The sequence below is a fragment of the Aythya ferina genome (assembly GCF_964211825.1).
Source record: "Aythya ferina genome assembly, chromosome: 5".
Classification (NCBI taxonomy): Eukaryota; Metazoa; Chordata; class Aves; order Anseriformes; family Anatidae; genus Aythya; species Aythya ferina.
In genome coordinates, this window is record NC_140301.1 from 22100911 (window position 1) to 22119469 (window position 18559).

The window sequence follows — 18559 nt, forward strand, 5'->3', positions numbered from 1 at the left end:
TTGTTTTTTGAATTCTGCAGCATTTCATTCTTTGTAGTATTTTTTTTTGCTGTTTTCCTCTCAAACACTTGCAATACAATCTCTTAATTCATCCACCTTTAGACACATTTTTATTAAAAATGTTGAGAGGTTTCCTACAGTTATAAGCCTCCTATAAAAAAACAGAGACAGTAATTATAGGTAACCTGAACTATTTAAAGTCTTTTGCCTGTAGTCAATTTCACTGTAGAAATAAGGACGGTGTCACTAATATTTAGGGATTTTTAACTGTGGAACTTCTTTGGACTAAAAAGTTGAGTTTGCATACGTTACATACATGTTATGCAAGACAGGCAAATAGCACCATAGAAATGTGAAAAGGATGACTATATTTCAGGATAATAAAGAATGGTTAATGCTGATGAATAGTCATCTTTCATTACCACTGAGTAGCACTATTAACTTCAGCCATCCTCCATATTTTTGGTCACTTCTTTTCACATGGGAAAAATAATCTTTCCCTGAGAATACAGAAAAAAGGTAAGCTATGAAAGACTAAAGGAATTCAGGAAGTAGGCCAAAATAAACAATATTCACTACTTAGCGTTATTGCAAGACTTTGTCAGCCTGATTCAGTCCAGAGTCCTGAATCTATTCCCTGTGAATATATTCCTGTTAAAAAAAAAAGACGGGGAAGAGAGAATGGAGTTGTAACATGGCACTCTGTAGTCAGTTTATTTCATAAGTGTTGAAGGCTGGTTGAGAAAGTGGAAGATTTCTGAAGCTCTTGTCACATGCTCCAAATATGTCAAACCAATTTAGTACTAAAACTCTGAATGTGTATTTAGGGACAACGCTACACAACAATAACTTTTTTTACACCTTTCCTGCAGCATTGTAGCAGTGACTGTATCACAAATATTCTGATTTTATTTGCTACAATCTACTGGGGAGCATTCTTGAGGAATTAATTTCCATAGCAGATTTTTATTTAGTTTTACATTGTAGCAGGACCACTACAGAGAAAAAAAAAAAATCCTAGAAAGCAAATCCTAAAAATATGCCACTGATATATAAAGCAGCAGGCCTCAAAAAGGATTCATAGTAACATATGACACAGATTGATGCAAAAGAGATGAACAAGGGTATCTGACTTCAGGAGAATATTGAATATCCTGTGTACTTCGTGTTCAGTGTAAATATCTTGTTATGCAGAATAATCAGTAAAAAAAAAAAAAAAAATCAGATGAAATTATTTAAATATCATTATACTAATACAAAGTACCTGAAAACTGGAAAAAAAAAATCAAATAGAAAACATGTTTCTTGTGTACCTTCTACAGACTGCACTGGAAAATTGTCCTGTATTATAAACAGCCTAGGCAGAAAAACAACAACAACAAAACAGATCCAAACCCCAAATTTCCCCAAATCATGGTTGTCAGGGTTTTGACTCGGTTTACTTAGAAGCTGTACAAACAGATATACTGCCTTCTTGCCTCTGGCATACTCAGTTCATTCTTGTTTCATCACCTGTTCTGTCAGCAGAGAATAGTAACTTTTATCTTTTTCCTCCAGACAAGATCAGCTTTAACCAAAACGCTACGAGATGCGGAATACGTGCACGGGGAGCGAGGCCTGGCCTGCTCAGCTTTCCTCCTCGCTCAACGACAAACACAGGCAGGGAATGTTCCCACCTCTGGGGCTCTCGAGTGGCCCAGGCCTTCTTGTTTACTTGTACATGTCAAAAGCAAGTTTCCTGTTCTCTGGAGGTTTAGTCCAAAAATCTAATCACCAACACATGCATGGAAGTGGGAGCCATTAGTCTTAGGAAATTAAGTCACTGAACTATGAGGGGAAAAAAGCTTGAAGTAGACGTTTATTGGAATTTTCAGTATCATTATTTGAAATACAGCAGCCCTCTCTCACTGAACTTGAGAGTGTGGCTGGACTAGCACAATCATTTTGAAAATACTATCAAAACTTTTTAAAAGCCTTGCTACTGGCACAAATTCCTACAATAATTAAAGTTGCATATAGATCTGGAGAACATATTTATTTCAGAGTCCCTGCGTAGACAATGGAGAGAGACAAGCAGCTCTGGACAGTGATTCAGATCATACAGCAAGCACAGGTGCATATCCCTCACCACTGAGTAGTTCTTAGGGAACCTCAAATACTTCTTTTATAGGAGCCTCTACTCCTATAAATACTTCAGGCTTTAAGACACATGGAACACATCTGGATCTAAAGGACAACAGGATCTCTAGTTGCACATACACAAAAATTCAGGGAGCATTCATGTGTTCCAGATAAAGGATTTTTGATGACTTTTCTATAGTCCTGCAACAGAGAAGGAACACCAAAACAAAACAAACTAGCTTAATGTGCAATAACATGGATTTTATTAACCCAATTGTTCCTGAAGTTACTGTTAATCTTTCTTACAACACAGAAAATTCTAAAAAGATGACTAAATTTTAAATTAATTGCTTTTAAAATAAAGGAAAAAAGAGTATGTCTCTCGTTACATCATCTTGTTACAACCTTATTGTCTAATAGGTTGCATGTAGGTCATAGTACTCTGACATAAACCTGGAATTCAGGTTTTGCAAATAAATTTATCTATTATTTTTTCTTCACCTCACTGTGACTAATTTAATTCACATTTTTTTTCCAGGATAGTTATATCATGTCTTGTTTTAAATTAAGCTAATTCTTGAAATAAAGCATTCTATCAAATTCTACTCTTTCTATTAGAATCTTGGCTGTGAGAGGCAGGCTGAGCTGTGACATAGTTGAATATTTCTAATACGATATGTGAATCAATATTTTAATGCTGATATTTTAATTAGCTGCCAGAACTGGGCCAGATCACAGTTCATATCCTGTTTTGGTCAGGTCATATACAGGAAGAATAAAAAAGTCCCCAGCCTGTTAATTAATAAAGAGTGATAAAGAACTAAGTGTGCCAATGGCCTGTTCTCAAACAGATGACTGACTGGCCTTCATTATCATGTCTGCTTATTCCTAAACACCACTGCTTTCCCCAAGACAAAACTATACCAGCATTATGAAGGTTTTTGATGTAATGCAACCTTTGTATCAGACTTTAATCAGGAATCATGGTGGATCTTCCTGTTTTTCTGTATCTCTAACATTTAACTCACTACAAATCAAGCAGTGACTCTAAAGGAGGATAAATTGCCAGATAAATGCTACCCTGAGTACCTTGATCTTTGCAATATATCTGAGATTGAAAAAAGACCAATTGCATACCGAAAAAAGGTTTTAGAATTTTTTTAGTATCAAAAGTAAAGCTGTACAATGTTCATAAGTACAAGAAATTCATTAAAGAATCAACATGTTGGTATAAAACCTGCCATTTTCAAATGTTAAATATTTACAAGACCTCAAAGCCCTTTTTTCTTATTCATTCAGAAAAATAAACTGAAATTTTTGAAATTACTTTTTTTTTTCTTTGCAGAAAGCTTTCTATCAGTGGAAATGTCTTTAAGCAGATGACAGCTAACTCCAATCCATTCTTTAACCAAGATCACCCAGTGATTCTTTTCAAGTACTTGTTTTTACTTTTTACTTTGTTTTTACTTGTTTTAAATGATTGCTTATACAGATACTAAAATTTGCTATTTAAACCTCTTGCTTAGGTGTTATAATTGACATAAATCCTAATTGGATTAATTTATTGTAATTTTATATTACATGAACTTCAACTGTGATTGTTGAAGTTTATTGATTTCCTCTGAAAATTTTTGTCATTAAAATACATAGCACCGAGGGAAAAAATCAGGATATGTAAGCATTGAGTGAAAATTTATTCATTTAAAGTTTAAAATATATTTTAGAAATATTTTTGAAATGCCTTTCAAATATTTAGGTAGAGCTTTCAAAGTTATAATACATTGAAGACAGACTTAAAAACAGTCATCAAATGCAAACAGCAAAACAATTTTGTAGACCCAGCAAGTGCTTTGAAAATACATTTTCAAAATATTATAAATCCCTGTCTCCCTTCTGCTAATAGCAATCTGTAGGATAATGTTCATGAATGTCCTGGGATTCCTAACCCTGCAAGTATGTGTTATTGTATTCCTGAAAGGAATAAGGGAAGCAGTCTCAGACAAGCAAAGTGGGCGCAGACCTTTGCCAGGAAACACTGCAGTTACAACAGCTGAACTTTCTCCCAGGCAGAATAAACATTTGACAAAGAGTCCTGGAGGAAATGTTGAACATCTATCTTCATGAATGGTATACAGGAGAAAAGATGTAAGTGATCTTATTTCAGGAAGCACTGTGCGAGTGTTAACTACAGAATTCAGAGCTTAATCCAGCTTCTTACCATATATTCAACATAAAGATTTAATTTAATCTAGTGTTAAGAATGAAAATTCAAATATGCCAGATTCAGGAAATTCAAAATGCAGGTTCTCACAGTGGCTGGCATTCAGTCCCTTTTTAGAGATGTAAAATTGTATTAGAACAATGCTGTGAGAATATGCCACTGTGATTACAACGGAGTTAAGTGACAGCTGCTGTGAAAAACACAAAATTCAGTTTCCTGACTTATGCACACTGTCCACATCCTCTTGATTTAACATAAATATTTGCAATGAATATAATATTTGGCATTCCATTCTGAACTGTTTTGGCTTTTGGAAAAACAGATGATTCTTCACTGGAAAGCATGTATGTAATCTAGTAACTACTGATACAGTTTAATGAAGTGCTGTATTCTAAATCTACTTCAAATCTTTAAATATACTGATAGTTGATATTTTCAGTTCATCACTTGTATGTTTTGTCTATTGCAAAATATCTAAAAAGGTAACATGCTCAAAACTTTACCTGATATCCCCTAGGAAAGAGGCATCAGTTGAAATCAGACAAAAAGCATTTTCTGACCATTTGTTCCCCTCTCTTCCCTCCACAGTCTCTGATGTGCATCTAGTATAGTTTTCTATCAGTAAGATTTTCATTTGTTCACTTTAAGATACAGTATTTCTGGTTAAAGAATCATGTGAAAATTATGAAACTTAACTGACTGTTCTAGCAAATACCAAGAAGGAAGAATACAATGAGGACCAGGTGCAAGGATCTACAAAGTATAAAGATCGATCACCCTAATATTAAAGATGTGACTCACTGGAGTGCTGATAAATGCAATTAACTATTTCCTAGACCATATCACCTGAGATTAGGTCAAAGTAATACAGACCGGCTGTTCCATGATCCCCTGACCCCAACTGTCATTGCTGCAATTAATATAGACCAGCCACACAAGACCACCTAGGATTTTAATGAGTCAAGCTCTACATAAATGCCTGCTCTTTTCTGCATCTGTGAGGACTTTCACTTCTCAGTGTCTTAAGAGAAGAATATATGAAATTCCATAAAAATATTATTTCATCAAATTTCTTCCAACAAATTAGATTTAGGAAAGACTTGGAACATAATTATCTGGATGTCTATAAAGAGCTCTCCACAATGATTTGTGTTCAAGTCTGAACTGAAAGAAGCACCTGGATTTTTCCACCAACATTTGTGTGCACGTGCACACACAGAGACATGCACAGTTTCATCCTCAGAGAAGAGCATACCTATTCTTTCTTGGCTGGAGGCAGGTGGGGGCAAGTGATGACTGAATTAATATGGTACCGGGGACACCTTAATTCAATTCCCTGCTCTATTAAATGTGTTCTGTAATTTATGAGAAACTGTCTCAACTGTAAAGCATAGTGTGCTGGTATGAAATAAACTTTAAATAAATTAATTTGTCCATGCAGCAGGCTGTGAAGTACAAAGATTATATTTGTACCGTTTTAAAGCAAGGCCACGCATCTTTGTTTTCACAAAGTATTGTGAATTACAGTTGTGCTTCATTCTGTGACCTTTAATAGTTCTGTTCTGTTCTGTTCTACAAAGCTGTCATTAAAAAAAATAATTAGAAAACAGTGAGGTATTCAGATAGCATGGGATGAACAATTAAAAAAAATCTAAAACACATTGCTACTCTGATATCTGCAGTGTAGGCAGAGAACGTCCACTGACTTGTGTCCTTAGTAAAGATTTGCCTTCAAAGTAGGCCAGAAGAGCATAAAGAAAAGTGAATTTAAAAAAAATAAAATTTATAAATGTTAAAATGTCCTTACTCTGAGCCATAATCACAATATGAAAACAGTGCGATGACGAGGGGACAAAAAATATTTAAAAAAATGTGTAGCGTTTAAAAATGTGTAGTGTCTCATTAGTCAGGATCAGTGATATAGGAATAAACTAAGTCTTTCTTTGTGATGTATACCCCCAAATTGGTTACAGTTTGCCCTTTGAAACAAATAACATTTAATAAACGGTATTTTCTTGTGTCAATGCAACAGGCCCCTCTTGATCATAGCATCAACTCTCTGAAAGTGCAGCAGTGCTTCATTGTGTCTTTAGTATTAGAGAACTGTATTTACAGTCATGCACTTGTTGATTCAGGTGTACCATCAGTTCTCATCTGTTGGCTGGTGGTAGTTTTTTTTTCATTTTTTTTTTTTAAGTCACTAAGGAGAATTTTTAAACCAAAATTTTTCAGAATCAAGTTAAAATTGAACAATGAAATGTAAGATCCTAAAGTGAAATGTATAGCAACCTTTTCTTCATCTCTAACATCTTCTTACATAGATGTGATTAAACTATCAAGTGACATTAGTCAGCCTGAAGACCATATTTTCTGATTGTCCATAGACATTCACACACTAAGTTCTAGCTCCTACAACCTGTGGAAAGGTAACTGCCTAATTCAGGGTGATATCCTCTAGAAGTAAGAATAGAGCAGCCTGGATCAGGAGCTAAAGCTTTGTCATTGCTTTTTCTGTATATATGCGCCCCAGTATTCCACAGAATCTCACCAATCTCACCTTCTTTGCCTTATTTGATGAACCTCTAGGTGAAGATTGAAGTTATTTCAGCAACTGTTACATGAAGAACACAGAGCAAATTTGCCTTTGAGGATAGACTGCATACTCAAAATGGTACTCTTGCCTCGATTCACTTGGCAATGGCATCTCTGTAGCTTGGAGTATATTTTATAGCCTAGCAATGGCCGGTCTTATTCTGCTCTTCTCTGTCTCTGTGGTGCAGAGGCTGTGGATACCCTATCAACACTGGTACAAATATTAGGAAAAAGTGAAGGAAAGGAAGGAATGTAGGGGAGTGAATACAGCATACAGCTGGAGTTGGTCACTGATGAACACCAGAGGTTTGAGAGATGTGATGGCATCAGATACATGGCTGTGCACGACATTTTTCATCAATGCATGTTACAGCTGGTGAGTGTCACTTTAGGATTTCTCTTTCTGGAAAACATGTAGGTGTCATAAAATACTTCTCGAAATGTGGGTGACAAATGATTTATGTGACCCTTACAAAGCACCTCTTGGAATCAGATTCAGATTAAACTTTTTACTCTGTCTCACTTTAAGATTACTTCGAAAAATCTTCATTCTCTGAGACTCCTTTTTTGCATCCTTCACTCAAAGTTGTAATCCTCAAAGCATTGTCAACCCATATGATATTGTGCTATTTGTGCTCACAAAGAATCCAGTGAAACTCTTTGCTTCTCTTGCTACCCATACAAAGCAAATTAAAGGACTGGGCTCAACACTTGGAATATTAAAATACACATATTTATACATAGCATTTAAGAAACAAAATAGGCTATGGGTGGCTAGAAAGATATACATTTCCAATAGTTTGATGCAAACAAGACAATTTAAAATTGTCTAGTTTTCTTTACAAGTTCAGAAGTTAGTAGAAAATGGTTGATAAAATTAAGAAATGAGATAATTAAGATATAATTAACAAATCTGCCTTATAGACCTGTAAAATAGAGCTTTCAGAGAGAAGTATATTATCCTATCTTTACAACATAGACCCAAAATGTTACCTGATATGCTGAACCTAATACTGTAGTGCAAAATATACATCTTTGAGAAAGTCATCCACCTGAGGTTGGAAGATAGCCACATATGAATCACTGAACTTTCTTTGAAACATTCCAAGAGACAAGATGAAAAAATGTACCTCTTTTCTTTGTTTAATTTCAAATTTCAGTTTTTTGTCATTTTGTTTTCCTAAAAATCATTTACTCTTAACAATATGTAGCATGATCAAGAGCAGATTACTTATAATTATGTTCTCCTGTTTGTCTATCTGTTTTTGTCTAATCTCACATTTTTATATTCTCTTATATCCCTGAAAAACATTATTCTAATGAAGTTATTTTTAAGATTCTCTTTGCATGCTTCATTGTGTCAAGATCCATTAAATTTAAGTAGAATCAAACACAGTTAATCTCTTTAAAATGTCTTCCTACTCTGTCTTACAATTTCCTTGTTTATATCACCAGGGATGACAAAGCTGCACATTGTACAGGGCTTCATGTTGAGATGTTTGTCTACTATGGCAAGGAAATGTTTCACTTCTTTTTTTCTGGGTTAAGACCAAATTGTAATTTAAATGAAAGGTATTTGCTTTTATTACTGAAAGAAATATGGAGCAATTAAGTATTTTTTTATGTGCAGGAAGTGATTGTAAATGAAAGGAGAGTACAGTTCTAATTGTTTGAAAACCCAACCTGCTGAAATGATGAGTTAATGCTAAATTTTAAGATCCAAACATTTTCAAGTAAAAAATTGTGACATGCAATTACTCCCAGTAATGAATAGGAAACCCTTTCCTCTCTTCTCCTTTCCTATGAATCTTCCCTCTCTTTATTTTTACCCTTCTCTCTCCCGCAGGCTCCTTGGGTTCCCCTGCACCATTCCCTTCCTTTAACCTCTGCCCTCTGGTGTAAAATACTAGGTTCCCCCCAATGCTATTCTTAGCTCTCACTTTTCAGTTTCATGCAGTGAAACCAAAGCAGCAGTGGTAACCAACTCCAATAAACATTAAAAGATCAATGGCAATTTAGGTAAGAAATCTATTGATCCCTGTTCCTATGGGATCCCTGTTCCTACTCTCTTATCTCATTAAATCATTACAAGTAGGGAAAACCACACAAAAGAATAGAGGAACACTGTTTATCAACTGTTTTATAGCTTTTGTCTCAATAATTCTACCCAGATATTACCGGTACCTGGCCATAGTCCTAGTATTCATGCAGCAATCATTACGTTAACTATAGTTTAATTTATTCAAATTACATTGTACACTAAATTTTGTGGATAAAAACAACAAACCACATAAAATTATGGTAATATTAGTTGCAGTGGGACTAACCAGTCTGACAAAGCTCAATTAGCATCTTTGTAAACACCAGAGCAGAAAGTCAGTAGTCATTTTTGAGTTATCTAGCTCCTAGATAAATTTCTATCTCAATTTTAAATTTGCCTATAAAACTGTACCCTTTCCATGCTATCAGACGTGGTTTAGATCATAAGTAAGAATCTGCCATCCTTGGCCACACTGCATGTCCTCTACTTTGACATGTCCCATAAGCATTGATGAGAACTGTTGATAGACAGCTGGCAGCTTATACCTCTTCCTTTGTACTCTATCTGTTCACAGAAATAGCATGACAACCATTCCTACAGGTCAACATCATGCACAAATTACAATGTACATACCTGATTCTGCAAGGACAGTACTTGCATTCCCAGTATCTGGGTTATTTACTGAACCGCCAGTGTCAGTGGAAATGACACAAAGGCCTGGACTGCAGCCACAAAAAATATTAGTGTTAAGTAACAATATAACAGGTTGCTGATGTGTAAAAGAACAAAGTTTGGTAAATTGGTTATGTTTGCATGTATTAATAAATGAACAGTACTTCAAGAACTTTGTTATAATAAAAAACACATTTAATTAAAATATGATACAACTGGTTTTCAATAACATACATATTTTCCTAACAGAATTATCAGTGCAGTTAAAAAGTAAATTATCAAAATACACCAAACATTATCCCCAGCTAAATTGTGAATATCATATATTGTGAATATCATATATAATTGTGAATATCATTTTTGAAAAGGAAGCAGCTGTTATGTACTATTACAAAGTCTCACTCTCAGACCTAGAAATTTCAGGTCACTGCAGCCCAAAATGCTGTTGAACAATACATTGCAGTGACATCCAGAAGACTGCTTAGTGAAACAGTCAGTATTTTGTCACTATTTAAGTGACAAAAAAGTGTCCTTCACATAGAATGCACTGTTCAGAAATCATAGGAAGTAGTAATAAAAAAAATCTGAATAAAATCTATCTTGTGTCTTCATTTAAGGAACAATGGCAGTTTCAGTGTCCTCGGAACTGGAAGCATATCTCTGAGAGAGCAGTTTTACGCAGCAATGTCTGCTTTGTTCCAGAAGTACTGGGCTCCTAAGAACCAGCGAGCTAGTGAGGACAATTTGCACAAATATGCGCAAGCAAAGCCAATGTACTCATATTTATCTGAATGCATCAGTTATTCTATCATTGAGCCATAACAAACATCCTCAAGGAATACTCTGGGATAAATGGAGCCTGTTCTATCATGGAATCTTTCAAGTATGGTTAGGTCAGTTCGGATCATAGGGAAAAAAAGAAAAAGAAAACAGCAAAAAATCAGCACACTTTTTTGCTGAAGCAAAAGAAACAGAGTATGTGGAAGTTTGGCATGAGAGCTTTATACTGCAGTCTTTCAGACCCTATTTTAACATTAACTTACCTTGTATTTCCATGGTTAGTTTGCCCAGAGATAAGTTTGCATAGCCAGAAAACAGTGCTGTCTGCCGAAATCAGATAGATTTAACTTCTGTGTCCAAGATACTCCAAAATTCAAAAATCTGATTTTTTTTATGATACCTTAAAAAAAAAAAAAAAATCTAAGCTGAATTGGCTTAGATCTTGAAAATTTGAGTTTTGATTTAAAGTATTTTAGATGTTTTTTCCTAATTATCTAAAACATTTAGCAGAAAGACATGGAGGATAATACTTCAAGATTTTCCTTTTAGAAATGCTGAAGCAATTTCACCAATTGGAAACATTTTTTTTTTTTATAAAAAAGCAACTCAACCAAACAACCAAGCCTAAATGAAAATTAATTTGAGAGATTTACCAACAATTTTCACATCAACCATACAGATCTTAAAATGCTATAATCTTCTCTTGGAAATAAATGGCTTATCAGAAGGTTCTAGTTCTACAGCTAACTTCTGCTTCTTCTCATCCAATGAATACCCATGAGCTTATTTATAAAACCATTTTGGCCACTATTTCAGGTATCAGCTCTATGTATCAGTTCAGCCCCTAACATGATAATGATCCCAGATCCAGTGACATTTGCCTTTCCAACTCTCATGTCTTTTTATCTTCCATCACAGTCTCCACACTTCTTCCCAAATTTCATGTCATTGTATGTAGCAGTCTGTTTTTCTCTCTCTTCCTTGGTTGGATAATAGCACCCAAAGAGTATGATTGTGTCAAAATGAAAGATATGGTCAATGGATTTCCACAGGAATCTGTCTTTCATAAAGGTTTATTCAATCCCTTACTTATGACCTGAATAATGAACTCCATTAAAGTCATGGATTATAAAGAAAGCAGACAGACTGCAAATGCTGCAGAAGCACTTGTGATTCAAAGTTGAATGAACTTGACAAATTATTGTAATGGCCTGGAAAAATGTGATGGGCTTCTACACAGATACATGCAGTGTAGAATGTTTGTGCAGCAATAATCAACTGCAGACATGCAGAAATAGGAATAAAACAATTACTTAGCATGGACAGATGTTGAGCTTCTAATAGACCACCCTCTCGATACAAGTCAATATGTCAAGAAGCTGGACTGATGGAAAAATATAGCAGCAGGATGTCTGATCAAAGCTTTAAGCCTAGAGGCGTGTGGTCCACGAATATGTGAGATGAAGGAAGGCCTGGAAACAGAAACATGGCAGTGGTAGAATGTGAAAGTGGGATCAGTCTGATTCAGCCAAAAAAAAAGTCGTTGTTCCCTTTAACATTAGATCTGTTGTTGCAGGTTGAGGAGGTAAGCTTTTGAAGATAAAAGGAGAGCTCCTGCTCAGCCTGGGACAGCTGATGGAGTACAGCAGGGCCAAACAAGTGGAAGTGACGTAAGGAACAAAGGGTTTATGCTAGCTCACTTTCTTCCTGGACAGATGGTGCCTTCCTTCTGAGGTAGAAAAGATACACTTATTTTAAGAGAGGAAGAAAGATGACTATCTCTACATCTTTGAATTCATGTGTGCTGTCACAGGAAACAAAACCTGCCTGCCTTTTTTGGATGTTATTAAGAACATAACAGAAGGCCAAAGGCCACTATCTTCCACTCTGATCTTGTAAAACAAAAAAGTTACCAGTGTACTGAGCCCAAAAGCTTGTGCTTGAGTAAACTCTCAGTCTGAATTTGAAAATATTAAAATAGAATATTTGTCACTTCCTTCACTTATTCATTCTGACAGTTAAAATTTGAGCTTTATTTCCCATCTCACTTTCCATCCAGCATCTAGAGATTGCTTCTTTTACTTCATTTTCTGCTTTAGCTCTGCTTTTTTTCTCCTTGACAAGATGCACTATACTATTGAATGTACTGTCAAGGAACATATTTCCAAAATACTGATCCCAGAGCTGGATATCATATTCTACAATTTGTCTAACAATGTCAGTAGTAATCATCTGATAGTAATCAACTGTGTAAATACATCAGGACTTAATTTTAGGTCAACTATTTTGACCTGAACAAGAACATTGTCTATGTCAAAGAAGCTGCCTTATTCTTCAGAGGCATATCCTGCATTATTCTTTCCTAGGTGTTTGGGTTCAGATTTTTAAAAAGCTGTAAAAATTAAAACATATGCACCAAATAATTGTGTTAAGAAAGATAGATAAACAGATATCTCACTGTTCAAAAAGTTACATCACAGATACAGACCAGTTACATCACAGATAAAGAAAAGCAAAAAAAGGGGATGATTCTTATTCCCAAAGAATAGAACAGAATTCTGTCTATACAATGCTGAAAGAAGACAGTTGAAGAAAGGGATGTAAGTGGGGGGTCAAGTATACAGTTTATGTGGATATACAAAGATCACTATCCACCCTTCACACTGTAGTAATTCAGAGTAATTAGAAGTAGTATTAAACAGCTTGGAATTAAATCCTATTTTGGTATTTGTGCGATACACACGTCCAATAAAAGCAATCCTATTTCAAATACTGACATCTTGTCGAGCATATGCTACAAACAGGTACTGTACTCTGTACCTTGGGGGCAGCTGGGGAAGGTTTTCGTAATTTGATTTTACAGCGACAATCTTTTCTACACCTCTTCCTGTGTGTAGCTAGATGCACAAATTGTGTAGCCATGTGATGCAAACTTTTTTTTCCCTTGTAAGTTCACATCCTGATAAGTTGATTGGTACAAGCACAGTGAAATCTAAACATCCAGAGTTTTTTGCCGGTACAGATTGCGTCAACCAGGTGTGCACACAGCATCACGTCACAGGGAAGAGAACAGACTGTTGTGGATGGTCTTTCCCCTCCCCTAGCACCAGTGCAATAATTCTCCCATCTGGAAAGCGCGTGAAATAGATGACATTTCAGTCAGTACAACAGGCCAGGTTGTACTCAGGATCATGTCATGTGATTTCACTAAATCCCTTTATAAATAGTATTTGAATATGACTGGCTGACAGTGTAGAATAAGTCCTGCCCTCTTCTACTCTGATTACAAAGGTGTACTCAACAGGGCAGATATACCAATCAAGCAAGTCAGCAACCTGAAACTTTCAACAAACACCATGATCTTTCCTTTTGAAGAAAACCTCACAACCATGTCTGCACAGAGGACGTGGATCTGTGGGTAGTGACCAAAGAGCTATATTGCTAGATTTCACATGGATAATAAAAATATGGGCATATAATTCACAGCATTTCTACTTTGTAATGATTTTCTGATGTTAGTTATGATGCTGTTGACTTGCCCACTCTGGCTGATGTTCAGCACTATACTACCTCTCCTCTGTAGTTATTTTAAGAGGTGCAGAAAAGCTGTGCACAGTAGCTAAGTGCATGTACAGCTGTCATTTTTCTACTCTTTCCTTTGAAAGCAGATGCCATCATGTGACTCATGTTGTGAAATGCTCAGTTAGGTGACCCCATAATTAAATATGGCAAGGCCAGGAGAGAGGCAGACAACTCACCACCCCTATTGCCATCAGAGAGCCATGTCTGCTTTCTCCACAGTGAGCTGTAAGGAAGAGGCACTCTGATAGTAGTAGTTGATGACACTTATGACACTTCACTGCCTTCAAGGATCACCTGGACAATGAAGCAATGCTGTGGGATCTTTGAGTATGCTGCTTTCAATAGTGGAGAAGTGGACTGCGAAGTGGGAACTAAAGTGCTCAGGAAAAATCGCACACCAGCCACCTGGTATGGCTCTGGCCTTACGTTTGCATTTGAACTTCTGACAGTCATTTGGGGATGGCATTCTGACCTCACACACTCTTCCTGCTATAGATTTACACAAGAATCTCACAGTCCTCCTGTGCTACTTCTGTATAGCATAGCTGGCTGGGATATGGGGTAATGGGAAGCTTACTGTAGTCAAAATGCCTCAGCAGTCTTTGACATGAGAGTATAAATGAGTATAAACCCCAAAACATCCAAGCATGAAAATGGCCAGTACATGGAAAACTCCTAGGAAACAGTCTGTCACAACGGTCAACAGCACAGCTGGGGTACAGTACTGCACTGAAACTGACCCAATGCTACAGGAATACTCCAGGCAACAGCAATGTTAAGTATGGTTTTCAACAGCAATGCCAAAGGATATGGTTGAAGATGATTATAACTCCTGACATGACAAGAAAAAGTCACTAAGTGGAAGTAGTAATCATCTTAATCTAGAGTGCTGACGTTTTCATCAGGTTTGGTAGTTTGCAGAGGATACAGATTAAAATGCAACAATTTTAATAAGAAAATTTGCTGAAGGATAAACGGATTCAAAAATATTGACGGTAAGGTATTGTCTGTGCAAATGCCAGCTGGGAAATAAGCTGACTACAGTAAAACGTGTCCTAAAAACAGCTAATCAAAATGAAAAAAACGTTGCAGCTGTACATTTGGTCAGAAAAGCAGTTTGAAAAGAAACAGGTGGTAAATTCCATCAACCCCTGTGACCTTCAGACCTTCCTTCGGTCGGCACAGCCATCCTTACAGGTGCCATATGAATAGCTGTAGTTTCTCCTTTAGTACCTAAAATATTTACAGCTCATGTTCCCATAGACAACTGACTTCCAAGAGATTAGGGATATTTTTTAAGATTAAATGTTGCCTGACACCCGTACTACTTCTGCAAACGGACGGGACCTACTGTGAAGGCTGAAGGAAGGACTCGTCCCGGGTTGTGGTGTCAGGGAGCCCCTCAGCCCTGACAGCAGCTGAACCTGGGAGCGATGTCAAGGAAGAGAGGGGGCAATTCGTCCCCCCTTCCTGCCCTGTGGGGGCTCTGCTGCCCCGATGCTGCCCCCGTCCTGCCCCCAGAGCCCCCGTGCTGCCTCCACGCCGGGGGAGCCCCGAGGGGCTCCTCGGGCGGCTTTAAGCTTTTATCCGAAGGGGCGAGCGGGGCAGGGGACGCTCCCCACTGTCGGGGGCGGGCGGGGAGCCCGGGCTCGGGGGCCCGAGGCGACGCGGGGGCACTCGCCGGCTGCCGGCGGGGGCTGCGGAGCGGGGCCCGCTGCCTGTCGGGACGCGGCCGCCGTGTGGCGGCGGGGCCGGGCTCGCCCCGACCCGGCTCGGCTCTGCCCGTCCCGGCGGAGGGCGCGGCCCGTCCCGCCCCCGCGCCGCGCACAGCGCCAGCAGCCGGAGCGGCGGCACCACCTCGGCGGCGGTGGCGGCGCTGGGCCCGGCTCCCCCCTCGCCCTGCGCGCCTCTCTCGCCGCCTTTTCCTGTCTGCATCCTCTCCGGCCCCCCGCCCCCCACCCCCCGCCATTTTCGCCCAGGAGCGGCAAGGCGGCGGGGACTTCCCTGAAACTTCGCGGGGGAACTCGAGCGGCGCCTCCGGGGCGGCCGCCAAAGTTTTCGCCGCGGCGCCCGCCTCTCTGCCCTCCTTCCTCGGGCTCCTCCAGCTCCATCTCCGGCTCCGGCTCCTCCGGCGGGCAGTTCCCGATGAGCGCCCCTCCGCTGCTCCGGCCGCCCAGCCCGCTGCCGCCGCCGGGGGCTGCTGCTGCCGGCGCCGGTGGCGTCGCCTTCCACCTCCAGATCGGGCTGAGTCGGGAGCCGGTGCTGCTGCTGCAGGACTCCTCGGGCGACTTCAGCCTCGCCCACGTCCGGGAAATGGCTTGCTCCATCGTCGACCAGAAGGTAAGGAGAGAGCCCCGAGGGGAGCCCCCGCCCGCCATCCCCCGGGCGCCGCTGGTGGCTGCGAACTTTCCTCTGCCGGCGGGGCTGGGCTCGGCTCCGGGGCACTCGCGGCAACTTCTCGGCGTCTCCTCCTCCTCCGCCGCCGCCTGCCCGGCTCCATGCCCGGCCCCCGCTCTGCCCCCTCGGCCCCCGGTGCCGGGCGGGATGCTCGGCGCCCGTGTCGGTGGCGCCGCTTGTCGCCGCGCTCGGGGCTGCGGCTCACAACAGCCCCCCGCCGGCGGCAGGGGGGGGGGCACAAACCTGTCAGCTGCGAGGGCGCCTTGCGCCTCGTCCCAGCCTCTGCTGGAAGAGGAGACTTTCCACTCAAATTAAAAAAAATAAATAAATAAAAAACAGAAAGAGAGAAAGAAAGAAAGAGAAAACAACAACCCAACCCCAACAAGGAAAAAACAGCCTAGCGTCCAGAGCGGCGAGCAGCCCCGCGCGCCGCTCCCCGCTCCGGGCGGGGGCAGCAGCGGGACGGGGCCGTGGTCTCCGGTAGAGGCCGGCGCCGCGGGGAGCCGGTGCTGGCAGGTGGCCGCCGCGCCGCGGGAGGCCGGGGCGCGCCACACTGCGGCGGGGTCGCTCCGGGGGAGGCGGGGAGCGGAGGCAGGGAGGGAGGCAGGCACTTGGTGCTGCTTCTCTGGGCCGGAGGCTGGCATCTGCCCCGAGCCTCCGCTGGCCTCGGGCGTTCCCCGCTTCTCTGTGTTAACAGGCGCGATGCGCGTTGAAGTTTTACTCTCTTCATGCGAGGGACCGAAGGAAGTGTTACAAAAGAAAACAAAACCAAAAAACCCCCGACCAACCGAAAGCTAGATATCCTGGATAGTTACAATGGAAAAAGTGTGTTGTGTTTTTTTTTTTTTTTGTTTGTTTGTTTGTTTTGTTCCTCCTCTTTGTTTTCACTACTGTAAAATAAATCCAAACAGGATATTTTATTTTTAAAAGTTTTAGGTTTGTTTGTAGAGAGCCCGTCCCCTGAACTTCACTAAAAAGTCAATTTTCCCTATTTTGAAGAGCAACTAATTACATATATTCAAAAAAAGTACACAATACACATCTTAACTTCTAAATTTTATGTGTCAGTTGCTGGTTGAGGTGGTTGGTTACCTGCTTTGCTAAATTAAATTCTGAAGAACGACATACTTTTTTTTTTTTTTTTTTTTTTTAACACCACCATGTTTGCTTTTAGAGCTAGGCCAGAACTTGTTGCTTGGTCATATACCTCAGGCACAACTTAAATGCTGTTAATATTTTGCCATTCGCTTGTTACTATGCTAGCAATAATGAAAACATATCAAGATTGTTGCATGCATTGTTTATGTATTTGTGCTTGAGTGGTTTATTCATTTCATGGACTTACAGTAAGCTTGAGTCTAATCTTTCATACTTCCTAACAATTTCCTAATTTCCTAACAATGTGGTATTGTTTAAAGAAAACTAAATGCGTTGGCTTTTCTTCCAAGAGTCAGGCTTATCTGAGTAAGTACTGACATTAACGCGTTCGACATTTTTATTTGTGTACTGACAATAAAAAAGAGAAAATCATTTAGCTGTTTTTCTGTGGAACACACCTGAACGAGGAACTTTCTTCTAGGCACAGTTTCTCAGAGCTCAAATTACTGCTTTCGCAAGGCTGGTGAGAAGAAAGTGACTCAAAGAAAGGGAAAATTGGAAGAGAGGGCCTTCTTAAAAAGAAAAACACTTCTAGATACCACGTATTTTTTATGAGGTAACTCTTTCTGTGTGTTAGAGATTCGTGATTTTTTTTCCTTTCCTTGAACTTATTTGAAGCACTGCTTGCTCATGATCTTACGGGAAAGATTGATTTGCTTATCACAGTTAAGCAGGAGACAATACCATTAATAGTGTGAGATCTCAGTGAAATCTCACGCTATTTCCAAGTTTCCTTGGGTCTGTAAAGTAAGTAGGTGGTGCCTGGCAGGTACCTATTTTGTCCCAAAGTCACTGTTTAGTCTGGACTGTTTAAGCAGTGTATCAAGATGAGAAGAAGTGACTTTGTTTTTTCTCTTTAGCTTTCCTGTTAGACTGCTAATATCAGCTCTGTCTCTGTGGTTATACTGTTAAACATTTAAGCAGTCCTTTTGCATGCAACTTTATTTATAGGATTGTGCCAGCTTCCCTTCAGTATCAGTGTCAGATGATCTGTT

At 39.6% G+C, this 18559-nt stretch overlaps 1 protein-coding gene and 1 long non-coding RNA gene across 3 annotated transcripts in view; one reads left to right on the forward strand and one right to left on the reverse strand.

Moving 5' to 3' along the window:
* LOC311437672 overlaps window positions 1–10820 on the reverse strand; it is a 46110-nt gene extending 35290 nt beyond the window's left edge. The window contains exons 1-2 of the long non-coding RNA XR_014693632.1: window positions 10691–10820; window positions 9609–9697 (exon numbers count right to left, since the gene is read on the reverse strand). This is a non-coding gene — a long non-coding RNA (uncharacterized lncRNA). The remainder of the gene's footprint in view (window positions 1–9608; window positions 9698–10690) is intronic.
* Window positions 10821–15366: 4546 nt separating this feature from the next.
* Window positions 15367–18559, forward strand: part of PRKD1 (protein kinase D1) — a 123758-nt gene continuing 120565 nt past the window's right edge. For both annotated transcript variants that reach the window (XM_084521242.1, XM_084521243.1), the window contains exon 1: window positions 15367–16349. In XM_084521242.1, the coding sequence (XP_084377368.1) occupies window positions 15507–16349 (843 nt within the window). In that variant the 5' untranslated portion in view covers window positions 15367–15506. The remainder of the gene's footprint in view (window positions 16350–18559) is intronic.